General features: G+C 37.9%; 1 protein-coding gene across 29 annotated transcripts in view; it reads left to right on the top strand.

The window, feature by feature from the left end:
- Positions 1-12,029, top strand: part of TCF4 (transcription factor 4) — a 345,979-nt gene that overhangs the window by 167,993 nt on the left and 165,957 nt on the right. For 24 of the 29 annotated variants that reach the window (XM_074339930.2, XM_019722107.3, XM_019722094.3 and 21 more), the window contains one exon: positions 535-599. In XM_074339930.2, the coding sequence (XP_074196031.1) occupies positions 535-599 (65 nt within the window). Of the gene's footprint in view, positions 1-144; positions 430-534; positions 600-2,338; positions 2,477-2,987; positions 3,071-12,029 lie in introns of those variants that run through there. The other 5 variants (XM_019722145.3, XM_019722137.3, XM_019722129.3 and 2 more) reach the window with 5 other exon arrangements.

Here is a 12,029-nt window from a genome sequence, read left to right as displayed (position 1 = left end):
GTTTAAAAACAAAGAGAGAGAGAGAGAGAGAGAGAGAGAGAGAGAGAGAGAGACTCAGAATTTTGAATAGTTTCTTTGCTATATTCACCATCTGGAAAGCCTTGATTGATTAGCTTTGGCCTCACCATTAAGTGTCAATATAATCAATGGGAATTACTAGACTAGGGTCATTACATAGATAATTTGCCTGCTGTGTAAATAAAAAGGAAGTTGTTTAAATTTTGTGAGAGAGAAAGAAAGTGAAAATAAGGAATGACAATTTGTTTGTTAGAGAGAGTGGAGGCCATTGGAATGACAGTTTTTGGAAGTGTGGAGCAGTTTGGCTAAGAATAGGAATGAAGGATATTTTTTTCCAGTTTATCATAGCCAGAGTGAGGAAGTGTTATTCCCTCTCTTGCTTGCATACATTGCCAGTAGTGCCTACTTTACGTATGTAAACATCGGGGAAGAGAAGTAGATGTCTGTTACCTGGAGGAGATTTTTTTTAAAGGAAAAGACACAATTTACACTTTTTTTTGTTGTTTCTCTTGGCAGGTAAAACAGAAAGGGGCTCATACTCATCTTATGGGAGAGAATCAAACTTACAGGGTTGCCACCAGGTAAGTGAGAATCTCGCATGGGGAAGGATTGAGAGAATTAACTTGGTAAATCAGTTTGTTTTGTAAATTAGATTATGCATTTTAGACTGACACTCAGATGCACTAAAAGTCTGCCGATGCCTTTCTTTTTAAAAAGTAATGAAATAACACAGAGCTTGCAAGTAATAAACACCCATCTTTAGATCTCTGGCGTATCAGAACTACATTCACTGGCTTCTTTTTATTTCTTAATCCATCAGCCGGTACAAGGGGCACTGTTTGCAAACCAGCGATGTCTGTTAAAGTGGTTCTATCAAAAGAGTTTATTTGCAGTTAAGAACCTAAGAATTTCTTACACTGGAAATACTTTGTGCAGTCATGTGTCAGACCCAGGGTTCGGGTGGCTAGTGCCCTAAATTATAGTTTTCATAGGGACTGTATGATGTTGTGTGAAAACAGGGTTGTATTGAGGGATAAAAATGTCTGTGAAAATATGATTTGTTGTCCCTTTTTGTTTCTGAATTGTTTTTGGCTGGAAGTCAAGGCCAGCAGGCTAACAGCAAAGCCGTCTCAAGGGAAGCATGCGTGAGCTTGAAAAATAAGAGTACTTTAATTAAATAATAAAATGCCAGTGTAATACAAAGGTATAGCATGTGTGCGTTTGTGTCTCTGTGCACTCTCCATTTGCATACTTTTAACTCTCCAGAGAAAGCCCAGTTCTAAAAATACTATCACTAGCCCAAAGTGTAAGCTTTGTTTCTAGACAACTGAGATTTTATAGATGCTTTCTTTTTAATTTTAGTATCGGTATTAATCATATGTTTAAAATCTTTTTTTTTTGAAGACTTAGGTTTTCTTTTTATAAGTGCCTTGATTTCTTTGTAAACTCTTGATAGAATTTAATGCTCCTTTTTAATATTCAGAGCTTTCTACTGTTTTATTATTCACCCAAACAGAATGTGTGTTCTTTTTGTGTTGGAAAGGGAATGCTCGTTCTCTTGAACCCTCTCACCCTCCCATTTTCTTTAATGATACATTAAAAAAAAAAAAAATCCGTCTAAAAATTTTAAAACAACTGGTTAATATATCCTGAAAAATGTAAGCAGCTTTAGTAATTAAATAGAGCCCGTGAAGGAGGTTTCCTTTTCTTATCAGTCATCTACCACTAAAGGTGGAATTCTGGTGGAGTCTTTTTTTTTTCTTTCTTCTTTTTTCCTGGATATATTTGCGTTTTTCAAGTTTACTCCTTTGGCCCAGCCACCAGTGCAGTCATATTCAGCATCTAAAAGATTTGTTGCCATGAGGTGAATGTGCCTGGTTAAGAACTCCTGCTACACAAGCTGCAGAGTACAGTTCATGGCAGTTTGTTTGGAAAGAATTCTGCAGGAAAGAAATTTACAGCCATTCCAGCGCAACGGAAACATCTTTGGAATGTGAGTGCAAATGTTCGGGGTAGATAGCCTGGGCGACAAGCCTCTCAGTGCTGAGTCTCTGGTGTAAAGCTCTCAATTCCTGCAGAAGAGCCTGTTCCTGTGTATCTGGTTTCTGAGGGTCAAGGCAGAGGTCGTTAGAGTTTTGGGGAGAAGAAAGTTGACAACATCCTTCCTTTTTGCAGATGGTCATGGCAGAGGTCTCTGTTTTGCTGGGCCTCTTTTTCTGGTCAATGAGAGAATAGGCTTCCTCGCCCCTGTATCCTTTCTTACTAATAGGAATTGGCGTGATTCCTCACAGACACAAAGATTTCCTCTGCTGAGTAAGCGCGAGGCCCCTTAACTTGTGAAAGCATCATCCAGACCGCGTGAGTCTGTCTGTGTATGTGCAGGGACACAGACCCTCCCTCGGTTTGTGGGAAATACTTCCCTCGGGTGAAACTGAAGTTAATTTTTTTGGCAAACAAGGTGAGAAGTGGAAGGGGGCAGAGGGTGGAGTGTAGAGGTGGATGGACTGGCGTGTGATGGCTGAATTTCTGGGCCTTGGGAGGTTCATTCTGAGACATTCATGGCCAGGAAAATTCTGTTATATAGAAGAGTATGATTGCATATGCTTTTCTTAACAAGTCTTCATGATACAGATGTGGAGTGTGGATCCTTTTATTATTTCTGCTTCATGGTTCTGAGCCTTGCAAGAACTGACTATGTCTGTGCTTAGCAAGGTCTCAGCAATATCCATAAACAGTGTGATCACTTATGGATTCATAAAAGAGCGAAATTTTGGAAATTCCCCGATCGAGGAAATAGGGGTTGGAGATGAAAAGTGTACATATTATGAATTTCTGCTTTCTGTGAAATTTGAGACTAGAACAGACCATACAGCAGTGTGTCTTCCAGTGAATGAGTTTCTGTGGTGGCGAATTGTTTTTGTTTTTGTTTTTTTTGAATCTCTGTCTCTAACACCAGCTATGCAAACCAAAAAGAAAGGCAGATTCTCGGTATCTTGGGCTTCAAGTCTAAATAGCAGATCACAGCTGAAATGATCCCTCACTGGGTGGCAAGGTGAGTGACTTGCATGGAGGAGAGGCTTTTGTTTTCTCCTGTCGACTCCATTATAGAGAAGCAGGATGGAAAACCTTTCGATGATACGCCCTAAGGAGCATAAAAGCTGCTTTATTGTATTATAACAAATGTATCCTGTGGACTTCTAGGGCGAGCACTGTTACATGGCAACTTGCTTATTTCAGTCCCCCAATAGCCTTTTGTTTGGTGTAGAGAAATAGCAGTGGTAAGCAACAGGTAGCAAAACACTGTCTTGGAGAAATGTGTATTGTTTCAAAAATGTATCAGGTTTAAAATATTATATGTATATATTACATTTCTCTTGAGGATTTAACACTGATAGTGATATACATGTGGCTTTTTTAAAAAGTGGGCTATTTTAGCTGAAAAATAAAAGCCGGCAGGTCCTTGATTGTCAATTAAATTGTTTTCATTAAAAATAGTAATAGTATCATAATGAATTTATTATTACATTTCTACATAAAATTCTGAGAAATAATCATGGTGACCTTTTCAGACTTTTGAAATAATATGGAAAACGAACCAATATACAAACCAGAGCGGCCAAATGGACTTTTTTTAGTTCTCACTAAACATGGCAAAACTAATTTAAATCAAATTGGGGTACGGAAATCACACCCAGGCTTAAAATGTTCTTGCCAAATTGCAACCTCATACTACTTTTACTGGCAGAGAAAATAAAATTTATAATGGAAAGTCTGACAGAAATGAAAATGAGCGGAAAGAAAGTTTTTCTCAAGATAGCCCAACTTGAACGTGATAACCAATAGCTAATATACTGAATGGGCATCACTGCAAAGGACAAAAGAGAAAAAAATGTCGTTTGCTTTTGGACTCTTGTGCTGCTTTAAATAGGATGTTTGGTGATTGCAAACTTTTTTTTTTAAATCTTGCTGAGATCGTCTGCTTTTGAATGAGATGATGCAGTCAACAAAAATGATGGCTATTAAGGCAGAAGTTTTCTCTTTAAATGGAAATTCAATATTGATTATCAGGAATTATTTGTCTTTTCTTTCTGGGATATAGCCTGTCTCAAGCAATGGTTTTATTATTAATATTCACTGAACTAGGTGTGTGTGTGTGTGTGAGAGAGAGAGAGAGAGAGAGAGAGAGAGAGAGAGAGAGAGAGAGAGAGAGAGAGAGAGAGAGATATGGAAAGCTGGGCCCTATCTGAGACCAATTAAGTTAGATTCTTATGAGTTGGGCCTTAGCATTTCTTACAACTTCCCAGCCGATTCTAATGTGCATCTAGATTTGGTGGTTCCCTAGAATGTTCTATAGGAATATACTCCAAAGCTCTGTGTTCAAAATCTGATATTGCCACTGACCTTGAAAAGGCTTTTAGATTTCTGGCCTTTATTTGATTATTTAAGACATGGAAATATATTGTATATGTACTTCATTTAACAAGCAATGCAAATGAGTGATGTGCTGAAAGTCAGTAAGATGTCTTGAAATCTTTATACAAAATTCCACAACTGAACGTCCCAGTCTATATCTTATTTTCTCTAGTGAAGTCCAAGGTTTTAACCTCATCCACATTCTTTTTCTTCCTCAGCAAATAATCAAATAGGACTGTGCTGATAAAGTTTATTTGATGTTTAGATCTGAAAGCCAATGGGATTTAAGAATTAGGCATAATCTCAAATGTCTTTGCTAAATTTCAGTAACTTTGAAGCTATAGAGGAAATGGATCTTCTCTATATGTAATTTAGTTTCCTCATAAACCTAGTCATTTTTGATTCATTGAAATTAAATGTAGGGTTGGTTTTGAAACAAATCACATATTTAAGAATTAATTTTTTCTTTCAATTATTTTTATTTTTGATACAAAAAGAATTACAAATTACATACTTTTAAAACTTTTGGCCTCTTTAAGGTTTTCGTATCGAAAGTCATCATAGAAAGGAAATAAGCAAAAAAGGCATGAAATCCTTTTGCTCCTTTTATGAAAATGGCTATTTAGGTCTTGTCTCAACAGAAGCACATCTTGGTTTTTCATTTGACGTTAGGCTTAAGTGTTTCTTCACAGTGTGCAGTAGTTGTGTGCATTCCTCCTGGGACCCTCTCCCACCCATGACTGCAGTGTGTGCCCCTGTGTACTTACTGCCTTCATGCTTCACCTCATCGTGCTTGCAGATTTGCCATTATTCTGTTTGTCGAGTGCTGGTCTCTACCAGGATTCTGCAAACTCCTGGAGGGCAGGGACCTTGTAGACTTTCTCTTGCGCTGTGTGGACTCTGTGCCCAGCCAGCCGTGTGATGACTGGGATGACCGCCTGTTTATTTCTCCAGCATCACTTTTAGGAATCATTTTGAGAGTAAAGTCTGAAGAGCAATGTATGAGAACCACCTAGTGAGCATGGCTTGCCTGCCTACGAAAACCAGAAAATCGTACTCTCTCAAAGGCCTTTGGAAGCCCGCCCTTCTCACTTACTGTGCAGACCCTAGAATGACCCAGAGGCCAGATCCTGGAGAGTCACTTGTCACTCACTTTCCAGGGGCTGAGGGCTAGCCTGGTGGCCTCACTGTTCTAGGCCTGAATGTTCTGAAAGGAGACGATGAGACAAATATAGATTTTCTGTGTTTCTGGTGGGTATGTTATTGGAACTGAAGGTCAGAACCCAGGCCTGTCCTTTTTGAATGTGCCAGTGGAGGACAGAATAGTTAAAATCCCGACAGTTTCAGACATCACAGGGCCTGAGTTTGCCGTGGGTATGCCATTGTGATTTGCCCTGAGCACAGTTTTTTGGGCAGGAGCACATTTGTGTTGGGGCATTTCTGTGGGTGTACCCCTCTCCCAAAAGCTACTCAGCACCCCCCAAAGGGGAGAACCGAGCCGTTCTTTCATTGTATTGGTTAACAAGCATTTATTGGCCCTTTAGTCGTGTGTTAGGTACTATGGAGAAAAAGAAAGGCAGGCTCTTACACACCCTCTCTTCCATCCCCACCAGCGGCTTTGTGGATATTAAGGGGGAGAATCAAGCTCCACTTATCTAATTAAAATTTTTTTTTAATCTTATGGTATAGATTTTCAAATACTCAGGAAAGTTGAAAAAATAATAAAATGAAGGGCACCACTTGAACAGTTGTTAGTATTTGTTGTATTCGTTTTATGTGTTTATGTGTATATATTAATGTATTTTTCAGTGAACCATTTTTAAGTGGCATATCTAATAAGATTTTACCCCAAGATTTTTATCATGTATCTCTTAAAATTAAGAATACTTGCCTATTTAACTAAAATATGATTATCACACTTAACAAAATTAACAATAGTTTCCTAATTTAGTACCCAATCTGTATTCAAATTTTTTTAATTGTCCCATGAAAATATCTTCAATAGCCTTGGCATGGGGGGGGGCAGTGCATTTATGCATTTCTGTGTCTCTATAATTTCTTTCATACTAGCACAGTTTTTGTAATTTTTTAAAAAAATGATATTTCCCTTAAAGAGATTAGGTCAGTTGTTTTGAAAAACTATACCACCACCACCCTGCCTTCTAGAATTGTCGGATTATTTCTTTGTGGTACTATTTAATTTGTTCCTCTACCATTTATTTGTCTTGCCTACAAATTGAAAATTAGGTCTAAAGCCTTATTCAGATGAAAGTGGGCCTGAGTATTTCATAGCTGATGCTATGTGCTTCATACTGCATTCCTGCCAGAAGCATGTAATGTTAAGTTACATTGCTATTGGTAATGATAACTTGAATCACTTGGTGAAAGTGGTACTTTCCCGCCATCTCTCCACTGTAAATAAACATTTACCTTTTGCAATTAGCAAACAATCTTTGTATTGATACTTTAGCACTGGGCAGCTATCCCTGTTCCCAAACAATCTTTGACCCAGTGGTTTCAGCATGCATTAATGATGCTTGCCTGAGTCTGAGGTCTTTGAACTAATGATTTTTTAAAACTCCATCATTCCTTTTACATTTATAGCTGACATTATTCTGTAAAAAGAACTCTCTTTTATTGTTCATTTCAGCTCTGTCAATTTAAGTGCTTCATACATATACAAGTATAATGTTAATCCTTGCATTAAATAAGGTACCTTACCTGGAGGAAACTATTAAAGCATTCTTCAAATCGTTTAAGGTATATTGATAAGAAAAATAGTTATGGCTCAGGCTAATGTTCAGAAAAGTTTTAATGTAGGAGGGAGGAGGTAATTATGTGTATGTTTCCTTGCAAGCTAAACTCTAGTATTTTATTTTTTCTTTTTGGCTGAAATTTGTAGCTTTATGACAATCTCTATACCCCTAGCAGTTAGATTTATTTTGCCACAAGCACTGGAGTTTCTGTAGATACTCACTAGTCCTCTATAGTCTAGTAATTATTCTTAAAGATGTCACAAGCTTGACCACAGTGTCTGACCCTCTGCGCCTAGAGGATGCTGTGATGCTCGGTGAGGGTGCTCTGTTAAGGACCATTGCGAGAGCGGTTCCAGCCCCTTCCCCAGTCCTTTCACAACCCAGATGTGGCTGACGAGTGAATGTCAAAATGAGTGAATTTCTAAAAGTTGGTTTGGGCTCAATCTAGAGGAAACCTGGGGAGCTAATACTAGGTGCCAGTATACACTTCCAAGGCCATTATATGATTCTTATTTCATAATGAAGGAAACGATGCTCAGAACTAAAGCCAACGCAAGGTCTTACCCCAAGTAGGTTTCAGAGCCCGGCTTTGAAGGCTAATGTCTGATTTTAAAGCCAGTGCTTTTCCAACTTGGGTTTCCTGCTGCCCAAGCCCTTGAAGAGGTGTCTAGGCTCAGAGGTCTATGTTAGAGCCCATGTGGGAAACCACTGCTGGTAGATTCCAGGCCCACTACCCCTCCGGGCCTAACACGGGGCTTGAACAGAGTGGCATCGCTCAGGTCTGCCCAGGAAGCACTCGCACTCTGAATGTGGGGAAGACAGTGGGCCACACTGCTCCTGAACAGCCAGCCTTTAAAAAAACTAAAAAAACAAAACACTAAACCACATGTGTCGATAAGAATAAATATTCTGTAACATCCTCAGAATTAGCATATGCGATTTCATTAAAACCAATGAAGATTCCCTGTGAAAAGGCTGGGGTAGAATATGCCAATTCACATTTTAGCATGAACGCTTTCTTAAAAATAAAACTTTCTTAAAAATGTGGGCCTTGCTTTTTGTGCAATGTGGGCAAAATATGGTTTGCTAGTTAGTACATGAATTTGGGTTCATCGTAGCTCAAATAATTCTTCCAAAAATACAACAACTACTTAGAATGAAATTCTGAACGCGTACCTTTAGCAGACTCTTTAAATGTGACCCAATAATTTTTCGATAATGGCATTTAACTCTTATATTGTGAAATATATGAAATGGCGAGTGTGTGTTAGAAGCATAGGCAAGTTTTAGCCAACAGTTCAGGACAACTAGAGCATAAAAAATCATTAAAATTGCTTTCACATGATTTTTATGAGACACCAAAGAAACGTAGTCCTGGTATCCAAACTGAAATTTCACCAGAATCTTGGGATTAACTTCTCTTTTTTTGTGTCTTTTCAGCAACTAGGACTACAATTCATCCTTATATTTTGGGTATGTAAAGAACAAGGGGGAAACCAATCAATGCCTAAGTAATTTGATTTAACCCTGAGGAATACCTGATAAAATTTAATGTTGAAACATATCTGCTTATCATGTAGAAATCTGTATAGCCCTATAACTTCTTTCCTAAGAAAGACAATATACTCACAATTCAGCGTCAGGATAACATTTCAGTATGAAATGGCAGAGATATTCATTCCTTTGTCTATGATCATGCTTGAAATGATTCCATCATTAAGAAAATGTCTCCTGTAACTTAAAACTGAAATCCCAAGTTAAAGTATTGGGAGCGCTGCAAGCTACCAACAAAAGCCTGTAATTGTTTTAGAAATAAATGCGCTGGAAAGGAACAGGTAGTGAGTCTGCTGCTGTGCCCGGTGCCTGCTTAGAACCAAAGAACCCCATCCTGAGAGAGAGAGAGAGAGAGAGAGAGAGAGAGAGAGAGAGAGAGAGAGAGAGAGAGATCTTGATGTTTATGTGGATTTCTTTACATGTGCTTCCCTCACAGATAAACTAAACTGGGCTTCCTAAAGCACGGGCCTTTTATGTTCAGTGTGTTATTTATTATCTAGCAGAAGTCATTTCTTGGGAGAAGAAATCCGGCAAGAATACATAGTTGCGTGTGCTTTAGCATTTCTAATACACCAATGTTTTTTCATAGTATGGAACTTATTTTTGTCAGACATCTTTGTATATTTAATAAAAGGATAAGTCAAACTTTGGTGGGTGACCTTTTTAGCCTGGCACTTCCCCAGATTTCATTGAATAGAATATATCATCACTCTTATATTCTTATCGTTTTTAATGAAATCTATATATCCATTGATTCGATTAACCTCTCCTTTCAAAAGACATTTTCCAGTGAAGGCTTTCTATGATGTTTTAAAAAATAACCAGGTATATCTTATTTTCAACCCACCTCAGAGCCACGTTTATGTGAATTTGGGACGACAATTCAGGGATAAGAAAGTAATTAAGGAAGAACTTCACTGAGGTTTTCAAGCAGTGACCATCCTGTAGAGCTCTAGATGTGGGGTTCTCTGTGTGTTGGGGTCTGACTGTGCACACACACAGAATAATTCAAGCTCATTTGCACCGTGATAATGAACAGCAGAGCACTGAATCTTTTTAGTTTTATTGGTATTGTATACAGTAAGTTATTAAATTTCATCTCTGTAATACACCTGCAGTAAAGTAACAAAACATTGCTGCACTTAAGGAACGTGTGTGTGGTACAATGCCCTCCCCCATCATTTCAGTCCCCCCCCCAACAGCTGCTTACAGATTTCAAGATCCATTGTATGTATTCCCTTGAGCCCACCTCTAATAATCGAGACACATCTGCCATTGCAGTATTATAGGCCTATGTAGTTTTATTGAAAACTATACCTGTAAAAAAAATTAAATAACTCCTACCTCAATTAAATTGGCAAGCTACCTTTTGCAAAGATCATATTGCAGACCTCCTGAGACTCAGTTCATTTTATTCTTATATTACAAATCACTAAATATGTTATTTTTATTTAGCCAAGTAGCTAGCTTTTCGCATTCTTGGATGATAAGTCACTTTCATCTATCCTCACTTTTGTTTTCCTTTTCCCTTTATCTTTACATAATTGAAAAATAATGCCATGCACGCTGTATGAGGGAAACATTGAGAGTCTGGCTACAATAAACACAGGCTAGGTCAAGTGAACGGAAAGGACTCTTTCATGTAGCTTTAATTCTTAAGTGATTATTAAATATACATAAAGGTTACAACATCAGGATCAAAATTTTAAATCATCTTGTGCTTTGATAGAGATTGTTACAAGTTTCTTTCAGAGCCATTTGATCATAATGGCAGAATGGGAAATAATGTGAAGAGGGAATGAATTAGTAGGTCATAAAAGCATGTGCATATTGGATTAAATCCCTTAACATTTACATTTTGTTGAATATTGGGTCAATGATGAAAGTCTATCAATTTTTTATCCAAACAGGAATATAGTGAAACATTTTTGGAAATAAAAGTATTTCTGAGAGTTACCTTATTCTCACTTGAGGTATGTAGGGTTTTTACATAGCTATTCATAATGAGTTACCACTGTTACATAGTGAGTTATCACTGTAAACCCCTGTTAACAGTGATTTAGCTAAGAAGAAAAGTTTGTAAATTTGCTTCACAATATCATAGAAGAATCCAAAGACAAGGTGCCCACTCTGTGAAAAGGAAGAAAACTATATACCCTTTTGGGAGAATGTGACGATTCCACATTACATAGTTTCGTAGAAAGAAAGAATGCTGTGTGTTATTCAAAAGGACTATGTGTGAATGGGCTGAGGGAATGAGAGATGGATCTCTAGCCCCAAAGAGACCATAGAATCAGAAAAGAGATCCTCTGATGGTAGTCGAAAAAGGTAGATGGTTTCACAGGATGAAGTCACATAAATATTAAGTGATGGTTGATATAGACTATCAAGTAGTGTATTGATCACCAGTCAGGAATACAAATAGTGGTATGTTTAAATGACGAATATTCTTTTTTGATGAGAATATTGATTAAAATCAGTTGTCATTTGGTTCCACTGGGGGTTACCTGGGCCTTCGAGTTCATGCTCAGTCTAATCAGCTATGATATTTTCTGCCCCTCTCATGGATCACAGGAATTCAATGTTTAATGGGGATTAAAGCCTAGATCCTATATAGGGGCCATTGCTTTCAACTAGGACCCAAACCCCCAAGATAATCAGAATTCAAGTTCTTAGAAGGATTTCAACTTTTTAAGTTGTCAATAGAAAAATACATTGTAAATTCCAAACAAACTTTACAAACAAAACTCATGCACAAGTTGGGACATACACCTTCATGTAGGCCATACCACCCCTTTGAACTCCCATCCACTGAACTTTCTTCCCTTGGATGTGATTCACTCCTGTGGAAATATCTATGACCAGTACTTTTGAACAGTGAGGTCTGTTTGTCACATTGAGCTCTGCAACCCTAGAACTGTCATATATAGAGTGACTGGTACGACACAACATCAGTGGTAAAAGGTTTGCTATGGACAGTGATATGTGACAAAGAAGAATGTCAACAGCTGCTACTACTAGACATCATCCCTTAAGGAGTCTTTCTGCATCTCCGCCATTTATCTGTCTCAACCAAAGACAAGTCGCTAATAAGGACCTATTCTTCTCCTAGCTATTCCCTTTTAGCTACCAAGTAAGATTTGCTTGAATTTGTTCTCAGAGGGTGAGTCCTGAGTGCCCTTTTCTCAGTAGAAAGAATATTTACGTTTGGGGTTTTGTATGTGGAGGGAAGGGATGATTCATTGATTTTTAGGAGAACTTGTTCTCTACCCTCTTTTGCAGGTAACA

This window comes from Rhinolophus sinicus, chromosome 4 (assembly GCF_057876585.1).
Source record: "Rhinolophus sinicus isolate RSI-liver-muscle chromosome 4, RSI-T2T, whole genome shotgun sequence".
NCBI classification, from domain to species: domain Eukaryota; kingdom Metazoa; phylum Chordata; class Mammalia; order Chiroptera; family Rhinolophidae; genus Rhinolophus; species Rhinolophus sinicus.
The sequence above is the reverse complement of the archived record's forward strand: the minus strand, read 5'-3'. Positions and strand labels throughout refer to the sequence as shown.